General features: G+C 42.7%; 1 protein-coding gene across 4 annotated transcripts in view; it reads right to left on the bottom strand.

The window, feature by feature from the left end:
• Positions 1 to 27,500, bottom strand: part of LOC110515513 (regulator of G-protein signaling 12-like) — a 152,151-nt gene that overhangs the window by 32,682 nt on the left and 91,969 nt on the right. For all 4 annotated transcript variants that reach the window (XR_005034301.1, XM_036934299.1, XM_036934298.1 and 1 more), the window contains exons 9-11: positions 10,514 to 10,535; positions 1,516 to 1,685; positions 617 to 709 (exon numbers count right to left, since the gene is read on the bottom strand). Coding sequence is in view for 3 of the 4 variants with exons in the window: in XM_036934299.1 (XP_036790194.1) it covers positions 617 to 709; positions 1,516 to 1,685; positions 10,514 to 10,535 (285 nt within the window). In the remaining variant the exon portion in view is untranslated. The remainder of the gene's footprint in view (positions 1 to 616; positions 710 to 1,515; positions 1,686 to 10,513; positions 10,536 to 27,500) is intronic.

Genomic DNA, 27,500 nt, shown 5'->3' with positions numbered 1-27,500 from the left:
TAATAAGTAGGACAGAATGTTTTCCTCTGACCTGTTTCTTCAGAATAATAAGTAGGACAGAATAATAAGTAGGACAGAATGTTTTCCTCTGACCTGTTTCTTCAGAATAATAAGTAGGACAGAATAATAAGTAGGACAGAATAATAAGTAGGACAGAATAATAAGTAGGACAGAATGTGAACTCTGACCTGTTTCTTCAGAATAATAAGTAGGACAGAATAATAAGTAGGACAGAATAATAAGTAGGACAGAATAATAAGTAGGACAGAATGTTTTCCTCTGACCTGTGTCTTCAGAATAATAAGTAGGACAGAATAATAAGTAGGACAGAATAATAAGTAGGACAGAATAATAAGTAGGACAGAATGTGAACTCTGACCTGTTTCTTCAGAATAATAAGTAGGACAGAATAATAAGTAGGACAGAATAATAAGTAGGACAGAATAATAAGTAGGACAGAATGTTTTCCTCTGACCTGTGTCTTCAGAATAATAAGTAGGACAGAATAATAAGTAGGACAGAATAATAAGTAGGACAGAATGTTTTCCTCTGACCTGTTTCTTCAGAATAATAAGTAGGACAGAATAATAAGTAGGACAGAATGTTTTCCTCTGACCTGTTTCTTGTCGTTGTCGGGGACATGGCTGAAGAACTCACAGGCCTGCCAGAACACAATATTCTCCTCGCTAAACTCCTTCTTCAGGAACTCCTAATGGGTCAGAAACACAGACTCCTAATGGGTCAGAACCACAGATACTCCTAATGGGTCAGAACCACAGAGAGACCTAATGGGTCAGAAACACAGAGACTCCTAATGGGTCAGAAACACAGAGAGACTTCTAATGGGTCAGAACCACAGAGACTCCTAATGGGTCAGAAACACAGAGACTCCTAATGGGTCAGAAACACAGAGACACCTAATGGGTCAGAACCACAGATAGACTCCTAATGGGTCAGAACCACAGAGAGACTCCTAATGGGTCAGAACCACACAGAGAGACTCCTAATGGGTCAGAACCACAGAGACTCCTAATGGGTCAGAAACACAGAGACTCCTAATGGGTCAGAAACACAGAGAGACTCCTAATGGGTCAGAAACACAGAGAGACTCCTAATGGGTCAGAAACACAGAGAGACTCCTAATGGGTCAGAACCACAGAGAGACTCCTAATGGGTCAGAACCACACAGAGAGACCCCTAATGGGTCAGAAACACAGAGAGACTCCTAATGGGTCAGAAACATAGAGACTCCCAATGGGTCAGAAACACAGAGACTCCTAATGGGTCAGAAACACAGAGAGACCCCTAATGGGTCAGAAACACAGAGAGACTCCTAATGGGTCAGAAACACAGAGAGACCCCTAATGGGTCAGAAACACAGAGAGACTCCTAATGGGTCAGAAACACAGAGAGACTCCTAATGGGTCAGAACCACAGAGACTCCTAATGGGTCAGAAACACAGAGAGACTCCTAATGGGTCAGAACCACAGAGACTGTGTGTGTGTGGTACGTACTGAGAAGTATCTGACTCCGACCGGGTCCTGCAGCAGTCTCTCAAAGCAGGCCGCCCAGCTGGCCACCCGTCTCTCTGTGTGACGTCGATGGCACTGGACACTGGGAAGACTGGCATTACTGTTCAGACTGTTGTCACTACCACATCCCTGTAGGTCAACACTGTTCAGCTCTGGAGGGAGGGAGGGAGGGAGGGAGGGAGGGAGACAGAGAGAGACAGAGACAGAGAGAGACAGAGACAGAGACAGAGAGAGAGAGAGAGAGAGAGAGAGAGAGAGAGAGAGAGAGAGAGAGAGAGAGAGAGAGAGAGATGTTAACACATTACTGTTCAGACTGTTGTTACTACCACAGCCCTGCAGGTCAACACTGTTCAGCTCTGGAGAACAGAGGTGTGTGCATTAACATACAGGTGTGTCCCTGTACAACCCTCCTGTAGGTTTTAACTCCAACCCTGTTCCTGGAGAGCTACCCTCCTGTAGGTTTTAACTCCAACCCTGTTCCTGGAGAGCTACCCTCCTGTAGGTTTTAACTCCAACCCTGTTCCTGGAGAGCTACCCTCCTGTAGGTTTGAACTCCAACCCTGTTCCTGGAGAGCTACCCTCCTGTAGGTTGTAACTCCAACCTTGTTCCTGGAGAGAGACCCTCCTGTAGGTTTTAACTCCAACCTTGTTCCTGGAGAGAGACCCTCCTGTAAGTTTTCACTCCAACCCTGTTCCTGGAGAGAAACCCTCCTGTAGGTTTAAACTCCAACCAACAGTGGTCTTCATACTGGTATGTAAACGATGGTCTGTCTATCTCCAAAGCCAGTACCTCGACCACCAGAGGAACTGAGATCTGTTTCCTGTTCACAGTGACGTCTTCCTCCAAGCTAGAGTAACACTCCTCCCAGACTATCCAGATACACAAGAGTGTAGATTTAATGTTGAATCCACAGAAACCTACACAGTTAACAAACTCGCATATTGAGACACTTCTGGAGGAAAACTGAAGTGAATTAACTAAGACAGGCCAAATATATTCACAATGACAACCCAGATAACTGGACAACAACCACTACTGTCTGGGTATAGTGATATAGCTGGTATCACTACTGTCTGGATATAGTGATATAGCTGGTACCACTACTGTCTGGGTATAGTGATATAGCTGGTACCACTACTGTCTGGATATAGTGATATAGCTGGTACCACTACTGTCTGGATATAGTGATATAGATGGTACCACTACTGTCTGGATATAGTGATATAGCTGGTACCACTACTGTCTGGATATAGCTGGTACCACTACTGTCTGGATATAGTGATATAGCTGGTAGCACTACTGTCTGGATATAGCTGGTACCACTACTGTCTGGATATAGCTGGTACCACTACTGTCTGGATATAGTGATATAGCTGGTACCACTACTGTCTGGATATAGCTGGTACCACTACTGTCTGGATATAGCTGGTACCACTACTGTCTGGATATAGTGATATAGCTGGTACCACTACTGTCTGGATATAGTGATATAGCTGGTACCACTACTGTCTGGATATAGTGATATAGCTGGTACCACTACTGTCTGGATATAGTGATATAGCTGGTACCACTACTGTCTGGATATAGTGATATAGCTGGTACCACTAATGTATGGATATAGTGATATAGCTGGTACCACTACTGTCTGGATATAGTGATATAGCTGGTACCACTACTGTCTGGATATAGCTGGTACCACTACTGTCTGGATATAGATGGTACCACTACTGTCTGGATATAGCTGGTACCACTACTGTCTGGATATAGTGATATAGCTGGTACCACAACTGTCTGGATATAGTGATATAGCTGGTACCACTACTGTCTGGATATAGTGATATAGCTGGTACCACAACTGTCTGGATATAGTGATATAGCTGTTACCACTACTGTCTGGATATAGTGATATAGCTGTTACCACTACTGTCTGGATATAGTGATATAGCTGGTACCACTACTGTCTGGATATAGTGATATAGCTGGTACCACTACTGTCTGGATATAGTGATATAGCTGGTACCACTACTGTCTGGATATAGATGGTACCACTACTGTCTGGATATAGTGATATAGCTGGTACCACTACTGTCTGGATATAGCTGGTACCACTACTGTCTGGATATAGATGGTACCACTACTGTCTGGATATAGCTGGTACCACTACTGTCTGGATATAGTGATATAGCTGGTACCACTACTGTCTGGATATAGTGATATAGCTGGTACCACTACTGTCTGGATATAGTGATATAGCTGGTACCACTACTGTCTGGATATAGTGATATAGCTGGTACCACTACTGTCTGGATATAGATGGTACCACTACTGTCTGGATATAGTGATATAGCTGGTACCACTACTGTCTGGATATAGCTGGTACCACTACTGTCTGGATATAGATGGTACCACTACTGTCTGGATATAGCTGGTACCACTACTGTCTGGATATAGTGATATAGCTGGTACCACTACTGTCTGGATATAGATGGTACCACTACTGTCTGGATATAGTGATATAGCTGGTACCACTACTGTCTGGATATAGATGGTACCACTACTGTCTGGATATAGCTGGTACCACTACTGTCTGGATATAGATGGTACCACTACTGTCTGGATATAGCTGGTACCACTACTGTCTGGATATAGTGATATAGCTGGTACCACTACTGTCTGGATATAGTGATATAGCTGGTACCACTACTGTCTGGATATAGTGATATAGCTGGTACCACTACTGTCTGGATATAGTGATATAGCTGGTACCACTACTGTCTGGATATAGTGATATAGCTGGTACCACTACTGTCTGGATATAGTGATATAGCTGGTACCACTACTGTCTGGATATAGCTGGTACCACTACTGTCTGGATATAGCTGGTACCACTACTGTCTGGATATAGCTGGTACCACTACTGTCTGGATATAGTGATATAGCTGGTACCACTACTGTCTGGGTATAGTGATATAGCTGGTACCACTACTGTCTGGATATAGTGATATAGCTGGTACCACTACTGTCTGGATATAGTGATATAGCTGGTACCACTACTGTCTGGATATAGTGATATAGCTGGTACCACTACTGTCTGGATATAGCTGGTACCACTACTGTCTGGATATAGATGGTACCACTACTGTCTGGATATAGCTGGTACCACTACTGTCTGGATATAGATGGTACCACTACTGTCTAGATATAGCTGGTACCACTACTGTCTGGATATAGTGATATAGCTGGTACCACTACTGTGTTACCTGGGTATAGCTGGTAGGAGCCGGTGTGATGCCAACGAGGATGGATATAGCTGGTACCACTACTGTCTGGATATAGTGATATAGCTGGTACCACAACTGTCTGGATATAGTGATATAGCTGGTACCACTACTGTCTGGATATAGTGATATAGCTGGTACCACTACTGTCTGGATATAGTGATATAGCTGGTACCACTACTGTCTGGATATAGTGATATAGCTGGTACCACTACTGTCTGGATATAGATGGTACCACTACTGTCTGGATATAGTGATATAGCTGGTACCACTACTGTCTGGATATAGCTGGTACCACTACTGTCTGGATATAGATGGTACCACTACTGTCTGGATATAGCTGGTACCACTACTGTCTGGATATAGTGATATAGCTGGTACCACTACTGTCTGGATATAGATGGTACCACTACTGTCTGGATATAGTGATATAGCTGGTACCACTACTGTCTGGATATAGATGGTACCACTACTGTCTGGATATAGCTGGTACCACTACTGTCTGGATATAGATGGTACCACTACTGTCTGGATATAGCTGGTACCACTACTGTCTGGATATAGTGATATAGCTGGTACCACTACTGTCTGGATATAGTGATATAGCTGGTACCACTACTGTCTGGATATAGTGATATAGCTGGTACCACTACTGTCTGGATATAGTGATATAGCTGGTACCACTACTGTCTGGATATAGTGATATAGCTGGTACCACTACTGTCTGGATATAGTGATATAGCTGGTACCACTACTGTCTGGATATAGTGATATAGCTGGTACCACTACTGTCTGGATATAGCTGGTACCACTACTGTCTGGATATAGCTGGTACCACTACTGTCTGGATATAGCTGGTACCACTACTGTCTGGATATAGATGGTACCACTACTGTCTAGATATAGCTGGTACCACTACTGTCTGGATATAGTGATATAGCTGGTACCACTACTGTGTTACCTGGGTATAGCTGGTAGGAGCCGGTGTGATGCCAACGAGGCAGGTACCTCATCCTCAGGGGGAGCCAGTTCCCTCCATCCATTCTCGACTCTTACTCCATCCATACACTATTGTTACACCACTGTGTCTCAAACTCCTGGCCTCTCGGTCCCAGATCCGGTCCCTGGGAATGATGCCGTCCGGTCCCTCCGATACGTTAATCCGACACCGATTTAATCCGTTCTCAGTCATCCAACGACCGAGAAGGCAAACCCAGAACAGATCGGAGAGGAGTCGTCGTCGTCGATGGCCTCCCTGGGGGAGCGACGGGCCTAATTCAATCCGTAAGTCATCCAATGAGAAAGAACCATAGTGAGTCCCCCCATCAAGGACGTTGTCAACAGCTTCCTCAGTAGTTGCCTGACAATGACTCAGACTGAATTCAGTCAAGTGTTAGTTGTTCTCATCTAGACAGGAAAGAACCAGAGTGAGTCCCCCCATCAAGGACGTTGTCAACAGCTTCCTCAGTAGTTGCCTGACAATGACTCAGACTGAATTCAGTCAGGTGTTAAGTCGTTCTCATCTAGACAGTCACCCAAGGAGGAAAGACCAGAGTCCCTGGTAGTAAACAAAAAGTTCCCTCCGTAATCTGACACCAAGTTGATCCTCAAATGCTATTTTACATACAGGAAGCGGGAAGGACCAAACTGAAGCTTGTTGGTAATAAAACAGGTTGTGAGACTGAGACTGCTCTACTGCTCCTTCCACCTGACGTCTCACACTCAACCCACTCACCATCACACGAGCGAGAGAGAGAGAGAGAGAGAGAGAGAGAGAGAGAGAGAGAGAGAGAGAGAGAGAGACAGAGAGAGACAGAGAGAGAGAGAGAGAGAGAGAGACAGAGAGAAGAGAGAGAGAACTGCCCAGAGAGAGTCCCTTGTGTACTTTAACCATTTGTACATTGTTACAACACTGTATATATATATATATATATATATATATATATATATATATCTCGGTATAATATGACATTTGTAATGTCTTTATTGTTTTGAAACTTCTGTATGTGTAATGTTTACTGTTAATTTGTATTGTTTATTTCACTTTTGTATAATATCTACCTCACTTGCTTTGGCAATGTTAACACGTTTCCCATGCCAATAAAGCCCCTTGAATTGAATTGAGAGAGAGAGAGAGAGAGAGAGAGACAGAGAGACACAGAGAGAGAGAGCGCCCCAGAGAGACCTGACCACTGTACCGCATCACAACACGAGACACAACGACAGAATGAAAGAGAGAGAATGATGGGAAGGAGAGACAGAGTTGTTGACGACAATGATCCAGCTCAGTGAAAGAGAGGGGAGAGCAGTGTCTCTCACACACACACACTCCTGCAGGCCTCTCATGGGGTAAAAGGATACAGACGTAACACTCACAGGACTTTGTGAATAATTTAACGCTACGGAGGAGAATGGAACCATAGACGTCGGGTAGAACACACACACACACACACACACACACACACACACACACACACACACACACACACACACACACACACACACAACAGGGTCACAGGAACATACCGTTTTAATGAGGAGCTAGGAGGAGGAAGTCGACTACTGGACATACACACCACACACACACACACAAACACAGACACGACAGGGTCAAAGGAACATACTGTTTTAATGAGGAGCTAGGAGGAGGAAGTCGACTACTGGACACACACATCTAACCATGGTGTATATAGGTATAGGTCTGTTGACTTCCTGTTGTGGTTGGGGTCCGGGCTGTTGTCATTTGAATAAAGCCACAGAGCAGTTTCCCCTCAGGCTAATAGGCAAAGCTAATGAGAAAGAGTTTTACAACCTGCCGACGAACATTCTCTCACATCAACACACACACTGTTGTCCTCTTCAGCGTGGCCATCTAGCCTCTCCCAACGGTGCCACTGTTACACGTTCAACCAAAGGGGGATCTAACGCCGACTCGACAAGCGCTACGATATAACGTTAGCACATAATGCTAACGCAGGCCTATGTGAACACTGTGCTACTGGCGTTAGCACATGCTAATGCATAGCATCCCCTTTGTAAAAAGCTATGCTAACGTTAGCACATGCTAATGCATAGCATCCCCTTTGTAAAAAAGCTATGCTAACGTTAGCACATGCTAATGCATAGCATCCCCTTTGTAAAAAGCTATGCTAACGTTAGCACATGCTAATGTATTTGCAAGCCTTTAGCTATGCTAAGCTATGCTAACGCTATCACATGCTAATTGGGACGTCTGAAATGGATAGCGGAGAAGAGGGCAGTAGGGCGGACTGTTTCAAATAACCGGCCTAGCAAGACATTTCACAGCAGCACTTTTACAGTAGGTTGAGGAATTCTACACTCCCTTTCCAACGACACATGTACCCGCACAGCAAGCATAAACACACACACACACACACACACACACACACACACACACACACACACACACACACACACACACACACACACACACACACACAGAGAGAGAGAGGTGGCCTAAATCGAGAGGCTATTGCTCCATTGTAATGAAAATGACTCTCTCTCTCTCTCTCTCTCTACCACACCTGCTGTCTCGACCTCTGAATGCTCGGCATGAGAAAAGACACTGACATTTACTCCTGAGGTGCTGACCTGTTGCACCCTCCACAACCACTGTGATTATTACTTGAGCCTGCTGGTCATTTATGAACATTTGAACATCTTGGCCATGTTCTGTTATAATCTCCACCCGGCACAGCCAGAAGAGGACTGGCCACCCCTCATAGCCTGGTTCCTCTCTAGGTTTCTTCCTAGGTTCTGGCCTTTCTAGGGAGTTTTTCCTAGCCACCGTGCTTCTACACCTGTATTGCTTGCTATTTGGGGTTTTAGGCTGGGTTTCTGTACAACACTTTGAGATATCGGCTGATGTAAAAATGGCTTTATAGACAGTCTCGTCTTGAACACCCACAACATAATTAAAACACCATGCTTTAAAAGATGTGGCAACAACTTCAAATGGAAGACCTAGGACATAGATATAGAGTAAATAGACTGTATAATATGGACATAGATATAGAGTAAATAGACTGTATAATATGGACATAGATATAGAGTAAATAGACAGTATAATAAGGACATAGATATAGAGTAAATAGACTATAATAAGGACATAGATATAGAGTAAATAGAGTGTATAATATGGACATAGATATAGAGTAAATAGACAGTATAATATGGACATAGATATAGAGTAAATAGACAGTATAATATGGACATAGATATAGAGTAAATAGACAGTATAATATGGACATAGATATAGAGTAAATAGACAGTATAATATGGACATAGATATAGAGTAAATAGACAGTATAATAAGGACATAGATATAGAGTAAATAGACAGTATAATAAGGACATAGATATAGAGTAAAAAGACTGTATAATAAGGACATAGATAGAGAGTAAATAGATTGTATAATAAGGACATAGATATAGAGTAAATAGAGTGTATAATATGGACATAGATATAGAGTAAATAGACAGTATAATATGGACATAGATATAGAGTAAATATACAGTATAATAAGGACATAGATATAGAGTAAATAGACAGTATAATATGGACATAGATATAGAGTAAATAGACAGTATAATAAGGACATAGATAGAGAGTAAATAGACAGTATAATAAGGACATAGATAGAGAGTAAATAGACAGTATAATATGGACATAGATATAGAGTAAATAGACAGTATAATAAGGACATAGATATAGAGTAAATAGACAGTATAATATGGACATAGATATAGAGTAAATAGACAGTATAATAAGGACATAGATAGAGAGTAAATAGACAGTATAATAAGGACATAGATAGAGAGTAAATAGACAGTATAATAAGGACATAGATATAGAGTAAATAGACAGTATAATAAGGACATAGATAGAGAGTAAATAGACAGTATAATAAGGACATAGATATAGAGTAAATAGACAGTATAATATGGACATAGATATAGAGTAAATAGACAGTATAATATGGACATAGATAGAGAGTAAATAGACAGTATAATAAGGACATAGATATAGAGTAAATAGACAGTATAATAAGGACATATATATATATATAGAGTAAATACACTATAATAAGGACATAGATATAGAGTAAATAGAGTGTATAATATGGACATATAGAGCAAATAGACTGTATAATATGTACATAGATATAGAGTAAATAGACTATAATAAGGACATAGATATAGAGTAAATAGAGTGTATAATATGGACATATAGAGCAAATAGACTGTATAATATGGACATAGATATAGAGTAAATAGACTGTATAATATGGACATAGATATAGAGTAAATAGAGTGTATAATATGGACATAGATATAGAGTAAATAGACTGTATAATATGGACATAGATATAGAGTAAATAGACAGTATAATATGGACATAGAGAGAGAGTAAATAGAGTGTATAATATGGACATAGATATAGAGTAAATAGACTATAATAAAGACAAAGATATAGAGTAAATAGACTATAATAAGGACATAGATATAGAGTAAATAGAGTGTATAATATGGACATATAGAGCAAATAGACTATAATAAGGCCATAGATATAGAGTAAATAGACTGTATAACATGGACATAGATATAGAGCAAATAGAGAGTATAATATGGACATAGATATAGAGTAAATAGACTGTATAAAGTGATAGTTTTGTACTCACCTCCATCAGAGACCACGGCAGACTGTAAGAAAATACAGAGAGACATGGGTAAGACTGTGTTCTCATCAACACACACACATTAACAGACATCAACACACACACACACACAGAGAGACATGGGTAAGACTGTGTTCTCATTAACACACACATTAACAGACATCAACACACACACACAAACACACATTAACAGACATCAACACACACACACACACACACACACACACACACACACACACACACACACACACACACACAGAAAATACAGAGAGACATGGGTAAGACTGTGTTCTCATCAACAAACACACATTAACAGACATCAACAAACACACACACACACACAGACACTAATAAAGGTGTGTGGTGTGTGTGTGTGTGTGTGTGTGTGTGTGTGTGTGTGTGTGTGTGTGTTTGTGTGTGTGTGTGTGTGTGTGTTTGTGTGTGTGTGTGTGTGTGTGTTTGTGCAGGTGAGTTTGTTTGTGGTGTGTTTAGACATGCAGTAGGATCAGATCAGTGACTCATCCTATATAACCTGAATGACTTTAACCACTATGAGAACCAACGGAGAGAGGAGAGATGGAGGGGAACGAGGAGAGAGAGAGAGAGAGAGAGGGGATTGAGGAGAGAGGGAAGGGAAAGAGGAGAGAGGAGATAGGGAGGGAGGGAGAACGAGGAGAGAGGGAGGGGAACGAGGAGAGAGGAGATAGGGAGGGAGGGAGAACGAGGAGAGAGGGAGGGGAACGAGGAGAGAGGAGATATGGAGGGGAACGAGGAGAGAGGGAGGGGAATGAGGCGAGAGAAGGAGGAGAACGAGGAGAGAAGAGAGAGGGAGGGGAGAGATGGAGGGGAACGAGGAGAGAGGAGAGATGGAGGGGAACGAGGAGAGATGGAAGGAAACGAGGAGAGATGGAGGGAAACGAGGAGAGAGGGAGGGGAACGAGGAGAGATGGAGGGGAACGAGGAGAGAGGGAGGGGAACGAGAAGAGAGGAGAGAGAGAGAGCTCAGAGAGAGATAGCAAAATGAAAGCGAAGAGAGAAAGGAGAGAGGAGATTTAGTGGAGGAGAGAGTGAGTTCTCAGCTATAATCTATACCATCTCTGTCTTGCTCATGCCTGTGATGTTTACTGTAAAACCAGCCAGAGAGATCTGGTGGAAAAATACAGTTTGCAAAAGACCACGGGTAGCTGAGGACTTAACGATATACTCACACACACACACACACACACACACACACACACACACACACACACACACACACACACACACACACACACACACACACACACACACACACACACACACACACACACACACACACACACACACACACACACACACACACACCAGCGCATGGATATGTGTGGGTTTGTGTTAGAGTATGCTTGAGTATAGATGGTTTGCATACTCATAATGTGGTTTCCACATGTGTCCAGCCCCCTCCCCCTCTTCCCTCCAGTCTGATCCCAGACATTCATCTGTGGTTCCAGAGGTTTGGCCCCACGTCCCTTCTCTTCTTCCCCTTCTCTCTCTCTCTCTCCCTTCCATGTGTCTTCTTCCCTCACTTTATTCTCTCTCTCTCTCCCTTCCATGTGTCTTCTTCCCTCACTTTATTCTCTCTCTCTCTCCCTTTCATGTGTCTTCTTCCCTCACTTTATTCTCTCTCTCTCTCCCTTTCATGTGTCTTCTTCCCTCACTTTATTCTCTCTCTCTCTCCCTTTCATGTGTCTTCTTCCCTCACTTTATTCTCTCTCTCTCTCTCTCCTTCCATGTGTCTTCTTCCCTCACTTTATTCTCTATCCCTCTCCCTTCCATGTGTCTTCTTCCCTCACTTTATTCTCTCTCTCTCTCCCTTCCATGTGTCTTCTTCCCTCACTTTATTCTCTATCTCTCTCCTTCCATGTGTCTTCTTCCCTCACTTTATTCTCTCTCTCTCTCCTTCCATGTGTCTTCTTCCCTCACTTTATTCTCTCTCTCTCCCTTCTATGTGTCTTCTTCCCTCACTTTATTCTCTATCTCTCTCCTTCCATGTGTCTTCTTCCCTCACTTTATTCTCTCTCTCTCCCTTCCATGTGTCTTCTTCCCCTTCTCTCTCTATCTCTCCCTTCCATGTGTCTTCTTCCCTCACTTTATTCTCTATCCCTCTCCCTTCCATGTGTCTTCTTCCCTCACTTTATTCTCTCTCTTTAACTCTCCTTCCATGTGTCTTCTTCCCCTTCTCTCTCTATCTCTCCCTTCCATGTGTCTTCTTCCCTCACTTTATTCTCTATCTCTATTACCTACCCCTTTCTCTCCCATCTCTCCCTCTCTCTCTCTCTCTCTCTCCCTTCCATGTGTCTTCTTCCATCACTTTATTATCTCTCTCTCTCTCTCCTTCCATGTGTCTTCTTCCCTCACTTTATTCTCTCTCTCCCTTCCATGTGTCTTCTTCCATCACTTTATTCTCTCTCTCCCTTCCATGTGTCTTCTTCCCTCACTTTATTCTCTATCCCTCTCCCTTCCATGTGTCTTCTTCCCTCACTTTATTCTCTCTCTCTATCTCTCCCTTCTATGTGTCTTCTTCCATCACTTTATTCTCTATCTCTATTACCTACCCCTTTCTCTCCCACCTCTCCCTCTCTCTCTATCTCTCTCCCTTCCATGTGTCTTCTTCCCTCACTTTATTCTCTATCCCTCCTTCCATGTGTCTTCTTCCCTCACTTTATTCTCTCTCTCCCTCCTTCCATGTGTCTTCTTCCCTCACTTTATTCTCTCTCTCTCTCCTTCCATGTGTCTTCTTCCCTCACTTTTTATTAAACCTGTTCTGGTCTGAGTGGTATTATACAGTTGGACCTAACAGGAAACATGTTCTGGTCTGAGTGGTATTATACAGTTGGACCTAATGTTCTGGTCTGAGTGGTATTATACAGTTGGACCTAATGTTCTGGTCTGAGTGGTGTTATACAGTTGGACCTGACAGGAAACATGTTCTGGTCTGAGTGGTATTATACAGTTGGACCTAACAGGAAACATGTTCTGGTCTGAGTGGTATTATACAGTTGGAACTAATGTTCTGGTCTGAGTGGTATTATACAGTTGGACCTAACAGGAAACATGTTCTGGTCTGAGTGGTATTATACAGTTGGACCTGAAAGGACACATGTTCTGGTCTGAGTGGTATTATACAGTTGGACCTAATGTTCTGGTCTGAGTGGTATTATACAGTTGGACCTAACAGGAAACATGTTCTGGTCTGAGTGGTGTTATACAGTTGGACCTGACAGGAAACATGTTCTGGTCTGAGTGGTATTATACAGTTGGACCTGACAGGAAACATGTTCTGGTCTGAGTGGTGTTATACAGTTGGACCTAATGTTCTGGTCTGGGTGGTATTATACAGTTGGACCTGACAGGAAACATGTTCTGGTCTGAGTGGTGTTATACAGTTGGACCTGACAGGAAACATGTTCTGGTCTGAGTGGTGTTATACAGTTGGACCTAATGTTCTGGTCTGAGTGGTGTTATACAGTTGGACCTAATGTTCTGGTCTGAGTGGTGTTATACAGTTGAACCTAATGTTCTGGTCTGAGTGGTATTATACAGTTGGACCTAATGTTCTGGTCTGAGTGGTATTATACAGTTGGACCTAATGTTCTGGTCTGAGTGGTATTATACAGTTGGACCTAATGTTCTGGTCTGAGTGGTATTATACAGTTGGACCTAATGTTCTGGTCTGAGTGGTGTTATACAGTTGGACCTAATGTTCTGGTCTGAGTGGTGTTATACAGTTGGACCTAACAGGAAACATGTTCTGGTCTGAGTGGTATTATACAGTTGGACCTAATGTTCTGGTCTGAGTGGTATTATACAGTTGGACCTAATGTTCTGGTCTGAGTGGTATTATACAGTTGGACCTAACAGGAAACATGTTCTGGTCTGAGTGGTATTATACAGTTGGACCTAATGTTCTGGTCTGAGTGGTATTATACAGTTGGACCTAATGTTCTGGTCTGAGTGGTATTATACAGTTGGACCTAACAGGAAACATGTTCTGGTCTGAGTGGTATTATACAGTTGGACCTAATGTTCTGGTCTGAGTGGTGTTATACAGTTGGACCTAATGTTCTGGTCTGAGTGGTGTTATACAGTTGGACCTAATGTTCTGGTCTGGGTGGTGTTATACAGTTGGACCTAATGTTCTGGTCTGAGTGGTGTTATACAGTTGGACCTAATGTTCTGGTCTGAGTGGTATTATACAGTTGGACCTAATGTTCTGGTCTGGGTGGTATTATACAGTTGGACCTAATGTTCTGGTCTGGGTGGTGTTATACAGTTGGACCTAATGTTCTGGTCTGAGTGGTGTTATACAGTTGGACCTAACAGGAAACATGTTCTGGTCTGAGTGGTGTTATACAGTTGGACCTAATGTTCTGGTCTGAGTGGTATTATACAGTTGGACCTAACAGGAAACATGTTCTGGTCTGAGTGGTGTCATACAGTTGGACCTAATGTTCTGGTCTGAGTGGTGTTATACAGTTGGACCTGACAGGAAACATGTTCTGGTCTGAGTGGTATTATACAGTTGGACCTAATGTTCTGGTCTGGGTGGTATTATACAGTTGGACCTAACAGGAAACATGTTCTGGTCTGGGTGGTGTTATACAGTTGGACCTGACAGGAAACATGTTCTGGTCTGAGTGGTATTATACAGTTGGACCTAATGTTCTGGTCTGAGTGGTATTATACAGTTGGACCTAACAGGAAACATGTTCTGGTCTGAGTGGTATTATACAGTTGGACCTAATGTTCTGGTCTGAGTGGTATTATACAGTTGGACCTAACAGGAAACATGTTCTGGTCTGAGTGGTGTTATACAGTTGGACCTGACAGGAAACATGTTCTGGTCTGAGTGGTGTTATACAGTTGGACCTAATGTTCTGGTCTGAGTGGTATTATACAGTTGGACCTAATGTTCTGGTCTGGGTGGTGTTATACAGTTGGACCTGACAGGAAACATGTTCTGGTCTGAGTGGTGTTATACAGTTGGACCTAATGTTCTGGTCTGAGTGGTATTATACAGTTGGACCTAACAGGAAACCTGTTCTGGTCTGGGTGGTATTATACAGTTGGACCTAATGTTCTGGTCTGAGTGGTATTATACAGTTGGACCTAACAGGAAACATGTTCTGGTCTGAGTGTTGTTATACAGTTGGACCTAATGTTCTGGTCTGAGTGGTATTATACAGTTGGACCTAACAGGAAACATGTTCTGGTCTGAGTGGTGTTATACAGTTGGACCTAATGTTCTGGTCTGAGTGGTGTTATACAGTTGGACCTAATGTTCTGGTGTGAGTGGTATTATACAGTTGGACCTAACAGGAAACATGTTCTGGTCTGAGTGGTATTATACAGTTGGACCTAATGTTCTGGTCTGAGTGGTGTTATACAGTTGGACCTAATGTTCTGGTCTGAGTGGTGTTATACAGTTGGACCTAATGTTCTGGTCTGGGTGGTGTTATACAGTTGGACCTAATGTTCTGGTCTGAGTGGTGTTATACAGTTGGACCTAATGTTCTGGTCTGAGTGGTATTATACAGTTGGACCTAATGTTCTGGTCTGGGTGGTATTATACAGTTGGACCTAATGTTCTGGTCTGGGTGGTGTTATACAGTTGGACCTAATGTTCTGGTCTGAGTGGTGTTATACAGTTGGACCTAACAGGAAACATGTTCTGGTCTGAGTGGTGTTATACAGTTGGACCTAATGTTCTGGTCTGAGTGGTATTATACAGTTGGACCTAACAGGAAACATGTTCTGGTCTGAGTGGTGTCATACAGTTGGACCTAATGTTCTGGTCTGAGTGGTGTTATACAGTTGGACCTGACAGGAAACATGTTCTGGTCTGAGTGGTATTATACAGTTGGACCTAATGTTCTGGTCTGAGTGGTATTATACAGTTGGACCTAACAGGAAACCTGTTCTGGTCTGAGTGGTATTATACAGTTGGACCTAATGTTCTGGTCTGAGTGGTATTATACAGTTGGACCTAACAGGAAACATGTTCTGGTCTGAGTGGTGTTATACAGTTGGACCTAATGTTCTGGTCTGAGTGGTATTATACAGTTGGACCTAACAGGAAACATGTTCTGGTCTGAGTGGTGTTATACAGTTGGACCTAATGTTCTGGTCTGAGTGGTGTTATACAGTTGGACCTAATGTTCTGGTCTGAGTGGTGTTATACAGTTGGACCTAATGTTCTGGTCTGGGTGGTATTATACAGTTGGACCTAATGTTCTGGTCTGGGTGGTATTATACAGTTGGACCTAACAGGAAACATGTTCTGGTCTGAGTGGTGTTATACAGTTGGACCTAATGTTCTGGTCTGAGTGGTATTATACAGTTTGACCTAATGTTCTGGTCTGGGTGGTATTATACAGTTGGACCTAACAGGAAACATGTTCTGGTCTGAGTGGTATTATACAGTTGGACCTAATGTTCTGGTCTGGGTGGTATTATACAGTTGGACCTAACAGGAAACATGTTCTGGTCTGGGTGGTGTTATACAGTTGGACCTGACAGGAAACATGTTCTGGTCTGAGTGGTATTATACAGTTGGACCTAATGTTCTGGTCTGAGTGGTATTATACAGTTGGACCTAACAGGAAACATGTTCTGGTCTGAGTGGTATTATACAGTTGGACCTAATGTTCTGGTCTGAGTGGTATTATACAGTTGGACCTAACAGGAAACATGTTCTGGTCTGAGTGGTGTTATACAGTTGGACCTGACAGGAAACATGTTCTGGTCTGAGTGGTGTTATACAGTTGGACCTAATGTTCTGGTCTGAGTGGTATTATACAGTTGGACCTAATGTTCTGGTCTGGGTGGTGTTATACAGTTGGACCTGACAGGAAACATGTTCTGGTCTGAGTGGTGTTATACAGTTGGACCTAATGTTCTGGTCTGAGTGGTATTATACAGTTGGACCTAACAGGAAACCTGTTCTGGTCTGGGTGGTATTATACAGTTGGACCTAATGTTCTGGTCTGAGTGGTATTATACAGTTGGACCTAACAGGAAACATGTTCTGGTCTGAGTGTTGTTATACAGTTGGACCTAATGTTCTGGTCTGAGTGGTATTATACAGTTGGACCTAACAGGAAACATGTTCTGGTCTGAGTGGTGTTATACAGTTGGACCTAATGTTCTGGTCTGAGTGGTGTTATACAGTTGGACCTAATGTTCTGGTGTGAGTGGTATTATACAGTTGGACCTAACAGGAAACATGTTCTGGTCTGAGTGGTATTATACAGTTGGACCTAATGTTCTGGTCTGAGTGGTGTTATACAGTTGGACCTAATGTTCTGGTCTGAGTGGTATTATACAGTTGGACCTAACAGGAAACATGTTCTGGTCTGAGTGGTATTATACAGTTGGACCTAATGTTCTGGTCTGAGTGGTGTTATACAGTTGGACCTAACAGGAAACATGTTCTGGTCTGAGTGGTATTATACAGTTGGACCTAATGTTCTGGTCTGAGTGGTGTTATACAGTTGGACCTAATGTTCTGGTCTGAGTGGTGTTATACAGTTGGACCTAATGTTCTGGTCTGAGTGGTATTATACAGTTGGACCTAACAGGAAACATGTTCTGGTCTGAGTGGTATTATACAGTTGGACCTAACAGGAAACATGTTCTGGTCTGAGTGGTATTATACAGTTGGACCTAATGTTCTGGTCTGAGTGGTGTTATACAGTTGGACCTAATGTTCTGGTCTGAGTGGTATTATACAGTTGGACCTAACAGGAAACATGTTCTGGTCTGAGTGGTATTATACAGTTGGACCTAATGTTCTGGTCTGAGTGGTGTTATACAGTTGGACCTAACAGGAAACATGTTCTGGTCTGAGTGGTATTATACAGTTGGACCTAATGTTCTGGTCTGAGTGGTGTTTACAGTTGGACCTAACAGGAAACATGTTCTGGTCTGAGTGGTGTTATACAGTTGGACCTAATGTTCTGGTCTGAGTGGTATTATACAGTTGGACCTAACAGGAAACCTGTTCTGGTCTGGGTGGTATTATACAGTTGGACCTAATGTTCTGGTCTGAGTGGTGTTATACAGTTGGACCTAATGTTCTGGTCTGAGTGGTGTTATACAGTTGGACCTAATGTTCTGGTCTGAGTGGTATTATACAGTTGGACCTACAGGAAACATGTTCTGGTCTGAGTGGTGTTATACAGTTGGACCTAACAGGAAACATGTTCTGGTCTGAGTGGTGTTATACAGTTGGACCTAATGTTCTGGTCTGAGTGGTATTATACAGTTGGACCTAACAGGAAACATGTTCTGGTCTGAGTGGTGTTATACAGTTGGACCTAATGTTCTGGTCTGAGTGGTGTTATACAGTTGGACCTAACAGGAAACATGTTCTGGTCTGAGTGGTGTTATACAGTTGGACCTGACAGGAAACATGTTCTGGTCTGAGTGGTATTATATAGTTGGACCTAACAGGAAACATGTTCTGGTCTGAGTGGTGTTATACAGTTGGACCTAATGTTCTGGTCTGAGTGGTATTATACAGTTGGACCTAATGTTCTGGTCTGAGTGGTGTTATACAGTTGGACCTGACAGGAAACATGTTCTGGTCTGAGTGGTATTATACAGTTGGACCTAATGTTCTGGTCTGAGTGGTGTTATACAGTTGGACCTAATGTTCTGGTCTGAGTGGTGTTATACAGTTGGACCTAACAGGAAACATGTTCTGGTCTGAGTGGTATTATACAGTTGGACCTAATGTTCTGGTCTGAGTGGTGTTATACAGTTGGACCTAATGTTCTGGTCTGAGTGGTATTATACAGTTGGACCTAACAGGAAACATGTTCTGGTCTGAGTGGTATTATACAGTTGGACCTAATGTTCTGGTCTGAGTGGTGTTATACAGTTGGACCTAACAGGAAACATGTTCTGGTCTGAGTGGTATTATACAGTTGGACCGAATGTTCTGGTCTGAGTGGTGTTTACAGTTGGACCTAACAGGAAACATGTTCTGGTCTGAGTGGTGTTATACAGTTGGACCTAATGTTCTGGTCTGAGTGGTGTTATACAGTTGGACCTAATGTTCTGGTCTGAGTGGTATTATACAGTTGGACCTAACAGGAAACATGTTCTGGTCTGAGTGGTGTTATACAGTTGGACCTAACAGGAAACATGTTCTGGTCTGAGTGGTATTATACAGTTGGACCTAATGTTCTGGTCTGAGTGGTGTTATACAGTTGGACCTAATGTTCTGGTCTGAGTGGTATTATACAGTTGGACCTAACAGGAAACATGTTCTGGTCTGAGTGGTATTATACAGTTGGACCTAATGTTCTGGTCTGAGTGGTGTTATACAGTTGGACCTAACAGGAAACATGTTCTGGTCTGAGTGGTATTATACAGTTGGACCTAATGTTCTGGTCTGAGTGGTGTTTACAGTTGGACCTAACAGGAAACATGTTCTGGTCTGAGTGGTGTTATACAGTTGGACCTAATGTTCTGGTCTGAGTGGTATTATACAGTTGGACCTAACAGGAAACCTGTTCTGGTCTGGGTGGTATTATACAGTTGGACCTAATGTTCTGGTCTGAGTGGTGTTATACAGTTGGACCTAATGTTCTGGTCTGAGTGGTGTTATACAGTTGGACCTAATGTTCTGGTCTGAGTGGTATTATACAGTTGGACCTAATGTTCTGGTCTGAGTGGTGTTATACAGTTGGACCTGACAGGAAACATGTTCTGGTCTGAGTGGTATTATACAGTTGGACCTAACAGGAAACATGTTCTGGTCTGAGTGGTATTATACAGTTGGAACTAATGTTCTGGTCTGAGTGGTATTATACAGTTGGACCTAACAGGAAACATGTTCTGGTCTGAGTGGTATTATACAGTTGGACCTGAAAGGACACATGTTCTGGTCTGAGTGGTATTATACAGTTGGACCTAATGTTCTGGTCTGAGTGGTATTATACAGTTGGACCTAACAGGAAACATGTTCTGGTCTGAGTGGTGTTATACAGTTGGACCTGACAGGAAACATGTTCTGGTCTGAGTGGTATTATACAGTTGGACCTGACAGGAAACATGTTCTGGTCTGAGTGGTGTTCTACAGTTGGACCTAATGTTCTGGTCTGGGTGGTATTATACAGTTGGACCTGACAGGAAACATGTTCTGGTCTGAGTGGTGTTATACAGTTGGACCTGACAGGAAACATGTTCTGGTCTGAGTGGTGTTATACAGTTGGACCTAATGTTCTGGTCTGAGTGGTATTATACAGTTGGACCTAATGTTCTGGTCTGAGTGGTATTATACAGTTGGACCTAACAGGAAACATGTTCTGTTCTGAGTGGTGTTATACAGTTGGACCTAATGTTCTGGTCTGAGTGGTATTATACAGTTGGACCTAACAGGAAACATGTTCTGGTCTGAGTGGTGTTATACAGTTGGACCTAATGTTCTGGTCTGAGTGGTGTTATACAGTTGGACCTAATGTTCTGGTCTGAGTGGTATTATACAGTTGGACCTAACAGGAAACATGTTCTGGTCTGAGTGGTATTATACAGTTGGACCTAATGTTCTGGTCTGAGTGGTGTTATACAGTTGGACCTAATGTTCTGGTCTGAGTGGTATTATACAGTTGGACCTAACAGGAAACATGTTCTGGTCTGAGTGGTATTATACAGTTGGACCTAATGTTCTGGTCTGAGTGGTGTTATACAGTTGGACCTAACAGGAAACATGTTCTGGTCTGAGTGGTATTATACAGTTGGACCTAATGTTCTGGTCTGAGTGGTGTTATACAGTTGGACCTAATGTTCTGGTCTGAGTGGTGTTATACAGTTGGACCTAATGTTCTGGTCTGAGTGGTATTATACAGTTGGACCTAACAGGAAACATGTTCTGGTCTGAGTGGTATTATACAGTTGGACCTAATGTTCTGGTCTGAGTGGTGTTATACAGTTGGACCTAACAGGAAACATGTTCTGGTCTGAGTGGTATTATACAGTTGGACCTAATGTTCTGGTCTGAGTGGTGTTTACAGTTGGACCTAACAGGAAACATGTTCTGGTCTGAGTGGTGTTATACAGTTGGACCTAATGTTCTGGTCTGAGTGGTATTATACAGTTGGACCTAACAGGAAACCTGTTCTGGTCTGGGTGGTATTATACAGTTGGACCTAATGTTCTGGTCTGAGTGGTGTTATACAGTTGGACCTAATGTTCTGGTCTGAGTGGTGTTATACAGTTGGACCTAATGTTCTGGTCTGAGTGGTATTATACAGTTGGACCTAACAGGAAACATGTTCTGGTCTGAGTGGTATTATACAGTTGGACCTAACAGGAAACATGTTCTGGTCTGAGTGGTATTATACAGTTGGACCTAATGTTCTGGTCTGAGTGGTGTTATACAGTTGGACCTAATGTTCTGGTCTGAGTGGTATTATACAGTTGGACCTAACAGGAAACATGTTCTGGTCTGAGTGGTATTATACAGTTGGACCTAATGTTCTGGTCTGAGTGGTGTTATACAGTTGGACCTAACAGGAAACATGTTCTGGTCTGAGTGGTATTATACAGTTGGACCTAATGTTCTGGTCTGAGTGGTGTTTACAGTTGGACCTAACAGGAAACATGTTCTGGTCTGAGTGGTGTTATACAGTTGGACCTAATGTTCTGGTCTGAGTGGTATTATACAGTTGGACCTAACAGGAAACCTGTTCTGGTCTGGGTGGTATTATACAGTTGGACCTAATGTTCTGGTCTGAGTGGTGTTATACAGTTGGACCTAATGTTCTGGTCTGAGTGGTGTTATACAGTTGGACCTAATGTTCTGGTCTGAGTGGTATTATACAGTTGGACCTAACAGGAAACATGTTCTGGTCTGAGTGGTGTTATACAGTTGGACCTAACAGGAAACATGTTCTGGTCTGAGTGGTATTATACAGTTGGACCTAATGTTCTGGTCTGAGTGGTGTTATACAGTTGGACCTAATGTTCTGGTCTGAGTGGTATTATACAGTTGGACCTAACAGGAAACATGTTCTGGTCTGAGTGGTGTTATACAGTTGGACCTAATGTTCTGGTCTGAGTGGTGTTATACAGTTGGACCTAACAGGAAACATGTTCTGGTCTGAGTGGTGTTATACAGTTGGACCTGACAGGAAACATGTTCTGGTCTGAGTGGTATTATATAGTTGGACCTAACAGGAAACATGTTCTGGTCTGAGTGGTGTTATACAGTTGGACCTAATGTTCTGGTCTGAGTGGTATTATACAGTTGGACCTAATGTTCTGGTCTGAGTGGTGTTATACAGTTGGACCTGACAGGAAACATGTTCTGGTCTGAGTGGTATTATACAGTTGGACCTAATGTTCTGGTCTGAGTGGTGTTATACAGTTGGACCTAATGTTCTGGTCTGAGTGGTGTTATACAGTTGGACCTAACAGGAAACATGTTCTGGTCTGAGTGGTGTTATACAGTTGGACCTAATGTTCTGGTCTGAGTGGTATTATACAGTTGGACCTAATGTTCTGGTCTGAGTGGTATTATACAGTTGGACCTAATGTTCTGGTCTGAGTGGTGTTATACAGTTGGACCTGACAGGAAACATGTTCTGGTCTGAGTGGTATTATATAGTTGGACCTAACAGGAAACATGTTCTGGTCTGAGTGGTATTATACAGTTGGACCTAACAGGAAACATGTTCTGGTCTGAGTGGTATTATACAGTTGGACCTAATGTTCTGGTCTGAGTGGTATTATACAGTTGGACCTAACAGGAAACATGTTCTGGTCTGAGTGGTATTATACAGTTGGACCTAATGTTCTGGTCTGAGTGGTATTATACAGTTGGACCTAATGTTCTGGTCTGAGTGGTGTTATACAGTTGGACCTAACAGGAAACATGTTCTGGTCTGAGTGGTGTTATACAGTTGGACCTAATGTTCTGGTCTGAGTGGTATTATACAGTTGGACCTAATGTTCTGGTCTGAGTGGTGTTATACAGTTGGACCTGACAGGAAACATGTTCTGGTCTGAGTGGTGTTATACAGTTGGACCTAATGTTCTGGTCTGAGTGGTATTATACAGTTGGACCTAATGTTCTGGTCTGAGTGGTGTTATACAGTTGGACCTGACAGGAAACATGTTCTGGTCTGAGTGGTGTTATACAGTTGGACCTAACAGGAAACATGTTCTGGTCTGAGTGGTGTTATACAGTTGGACCTAATGTTCTGGTCTGAGTGGTATTATACAGTTGGACCTAATGTTCTGGTCTGAGTGGTGTTATACAGTTGGACCTAACAGGAAACATGTTCTGGTCTGAGTGGTATTATACAGTTGGACCTAATGTTCTGGTCTGAGTGGTGTTTACAGTTGGACCTAACAGGAAACATGTTCTGGTCTGAGTGGTGTTATACAGTTGGACCTAATGTTCTGGTCTGGGTGGTGTTATACAGTTGGACCTAATGTTCTGGTCTGAGTGGTGTTATACAGTTGGACCTGACAGGAAACATGTTCTGGTCTGAGTGGTATTATACAGTTGGACCTAATGTTCTGGTCTGGGTGGTGTTATACAGTTGGACCTAATGTTCTGGTCTGAGTGGTGTTATACAGTTGGACCTGACAGGAAACATGTTCTGGTCTGAGTGGTGTTATACAGTTTAGGTCCAACTGTATAAAATCACACAGGCTAGATGGTAGCAACCTGGAAGGCTTGTTTACGTGTGTGTGAGTTTATGAGTGTGTGTGTGTGAGTGTGTGTGTGTGTGTGTGTGTGTGTGTGTGTGTGTGTGTGTGTGTGAGTTTATGAGTGTGTGTGTGTGTGTGTGTGTGTGTGTGTGTGTGTGTGTGTGTGTGTGTGTGTGTGTGTGTGTGTGAGAGAGTTTATGTGTGTGTGTGTGTGTGTGTGTGTGTGTGTGTGTGAGTTTATGAGTGTGTGTGTGTGTGTGTGTGTGTGTGTGTGAGAGTTTATGAGTGTGTGTGTGTGTGTGTGTGTGTGTGTGTGTGTGTGTGTGTGTGTGTGTGAGAGAGTTTATGAGTGTGTGTGTGTGTGTGTGTGTGTGTGTGTGTGTGTGTGTGTAACGGGTTCACATCAGGGTTATAGTAGAGTTTACAACTGTCCTTCTCTTCTCTTGTCATAATATTAATATAACACATTAACAGGGTACAACCATAAAAAACTATTTTAAAACAATCCAAACTTTCCTAAATGTTCCAAGGATGAAACTAGACAGGAGCTGTTAACCCTGTCTCCTTAGTAACCCTGTCTCCTCAGTAACCCTGTCTCCTTAGTAACCCTGTCTCCTTATTAACCCTGTCTCCTTAGTAACCCTGTCTCCTTAGTAACCCTGTCTCCTCAGTAACCCTGTCTCCTTAGTAACCCTGTCTCCTCAGTAACCCTGTCTCCTTATTAACCCTGTCTCCTTAGTAACCCTGTCTCCTTATTAACCCTGTCTAATTAGTAACCCTGTCTCCTCAGTAACCCTGTCTCCTTAGTAACCCTGTCTCCTTATTAACCCTGTCTCCTTAGTAACCCTGTCTCCTTATTAACCCTGTCTCCTTAGTAACCCTGTCTCATTAGTAACCCTGTCTCCTTAGTAACCCTGTCTCCTCAGTAACCCTGTCTCCTTATTAACCCTGTCTCATTAGTAACCCTGTCTCCTTAGTAACCCTGTCTCCTTAGTAACCCTGTCTCCTCAGTAACCCCGTCTCCTTAGTAACCCTGTCTCCTTAGTAATCCTGTCTCCTTAGTAACCCTGTCTCCTTAGTAACAATGTCTCAGTAACCCTGTCTCAGTAATGATGTTAACCCTGTCTCAGTAACCCTGTCTCAGTAATGATATTAACCCTGTCTCAGTAATCCTGTCTCAGTAATGATATTAACCCTGTCTCAGTAATCCTGTCTCAGTAATGATAGTAACCCTGTCTCAGTAACCCTGTCTCAGTAACGATATTAACCCTGTCTCAGTAATCCTGTCTCAGTAATGATATTAACCCTGTCTCAGTAACCCTGTCTCAGTAACCCTGTCTCAGTAATGATATTAACCCTGTCTCAGTAACCCTGTCTTAGTAATGATATTAACCCTGTCTCAGTAACCCTGTCTCAGTAATGATATTAACCCTGTCTCAGTAATGATAGTAACCCTGTCTCAGTAACCCTGTCTCAGTAATGATATTAACCCTGTCTCAGTAACCCTGTCTCAGTAATGATATTAACCCTGTCTCAGTAACCCTGTCTCAGTAACCCTGTCTCAGTAACGATAGTAACCCTGTCTCAGTAACCCTGTCTCAGTAATGATATTAACCCTGTCTCAGTAATGATATTAACCCTGTCTCAGTAACCCTGTCTCAGTAACCCTGTCTCAGTAATGATAGTAACCCTGTCTCAGTAACCCTGTCTCAGTAACCCTGTCTCAGTAATGATAGTAACCCTGTCTCAGTAACCCTGTCTCAGTAATGATATTAACCCTGTCTCAGTAACCCTGTCTTAGTAATGATATTAACCCTGTCTCAGTAACCCTGTCTCAGTAATGATATTAACCCTGTCTCAGTAATGATAGTAACCCTGTCTCAGTAACCCTGTCTCAGTAATGATATTAACCCTGTCTCAGTAACCCTGTCTCAGTAATGATATTAACCCTGTCTCAGTAATGATGTTAACCCTGTCTCAGTAACCCTGTCTCAGTAACCCTGTCTCAGTAATGATATTAACCCTGTCTCAGTAACCCTGTCTCAGTAACCCTGTCTCAGTAACGATAGTAACCCTGTCTCAGTAACCCTGTCTCAGTAATGATATTAACCCTGTCTCAGTAATGATATTAACCCTGTCTCAGTAACCCTGTCTCAGTAACCCTGTCTCAGTAATGATAGTAACCCTGTCTCAGTAACCCTGTCTCAGTAACCCTGTCTCAGTAATGATAGTAACCCTGTCTCAGTAACCCTGTCTCAGTAATGATATTAACCCTGTCTCAGTAACCCTGTCTCAGTAATGATATTAACCCTGTCTCAGTAATGATATTAACCCTGTCTCAGTAACCCTGTCTCAGTAACCCTGTCTCAGTAATGATATTAACCCTGTCTCAGTAACCCTGTCTCAGTAACCCTGTCTCAGTAACGATAGTAACCCTGTCTCAGTAACCCTTTCTCAGTAACGATAGTAACCCTTTCTCAGTAACGATAGTAACCCTGTCTCAGTAACGATAGTAACCCTGTCTCAGTAACCCTGTCTCAGTAACCCTGTCTCAGTAATGATATTAACCCTGTCTCAGTAACCCTGTCTCAGTAACCCTGTCTCAGTAACCCTGTCTCAGTAACCCTGTCTCAGTAATGATATTAACCCTGTCTCAGTAATGATATTAACCCTGTCTCAGTAACCCTGTCTCAGTAATGATATTAACCCTGTCTCAGTAACCCTGTCTCAGTAACCCTGTCTCAGTAATGATATTAACCCTGTCTCAGTAATGTTGTTAACCCTGTCTCAGTAACCCTGTCTCAGTAACCCTGTCTCAGTAATGATATTAACCCTGTCTCAGTAGCCCTGTCTCAGTAACCCTGTCTCAGTAACCCTGTCTAAGTAACCCTGTCTCAGTAATGATGTTAACCCTGTCTCAGTACCCCTGTCTCAGTAACCCTGTCTCAGTAATGATATTAACCCTGTCTCAGTAACCCTGTCTCAGTAACCCTGTCTCAGTAATGATATTAACCCTGTCTCAGTAACCCTGTCTCAGTAACCCTGTCTCAGTAATGATATTAACCCTGTCTCAGTAACCCTGTCTCAGTAACCCTGTCTCAGTAATGATGTAACCCTGTCTCAGTAACCCTGTCTCAGTATCCCTGTCTCAGTAACCCTGTCTCAGTAATGATAGTAACCCTGTCTCAGTAACCCTGTCTCAGTAATGATGTTAACCCTGTCTCAGTAATGATAGTAACCCTGTCTCAGTAACCCTGTCTCAGTAATGATATTAACCCTGTCTCAG

The sequence above is a fragment of the Oncorhynchus mykiss genome, chromosome 10 (genome assembly GCF_013265735.2).
Source record: "Oncorhynchus mykiss isolate Arlee chromosome 10, USDA_OmykA_1.1, whole genome shotgun sequence".
Lineage (NCBI taxonomy): Eukaryota > Metazoa > Chordata > Actinopteri > Salmoniformes > Salmonidae > Oncorhynchus > Oncorhynchus mykiss.
This window is presented reverse-complemented; position numbering and strand designations above follow the sequence as displayed.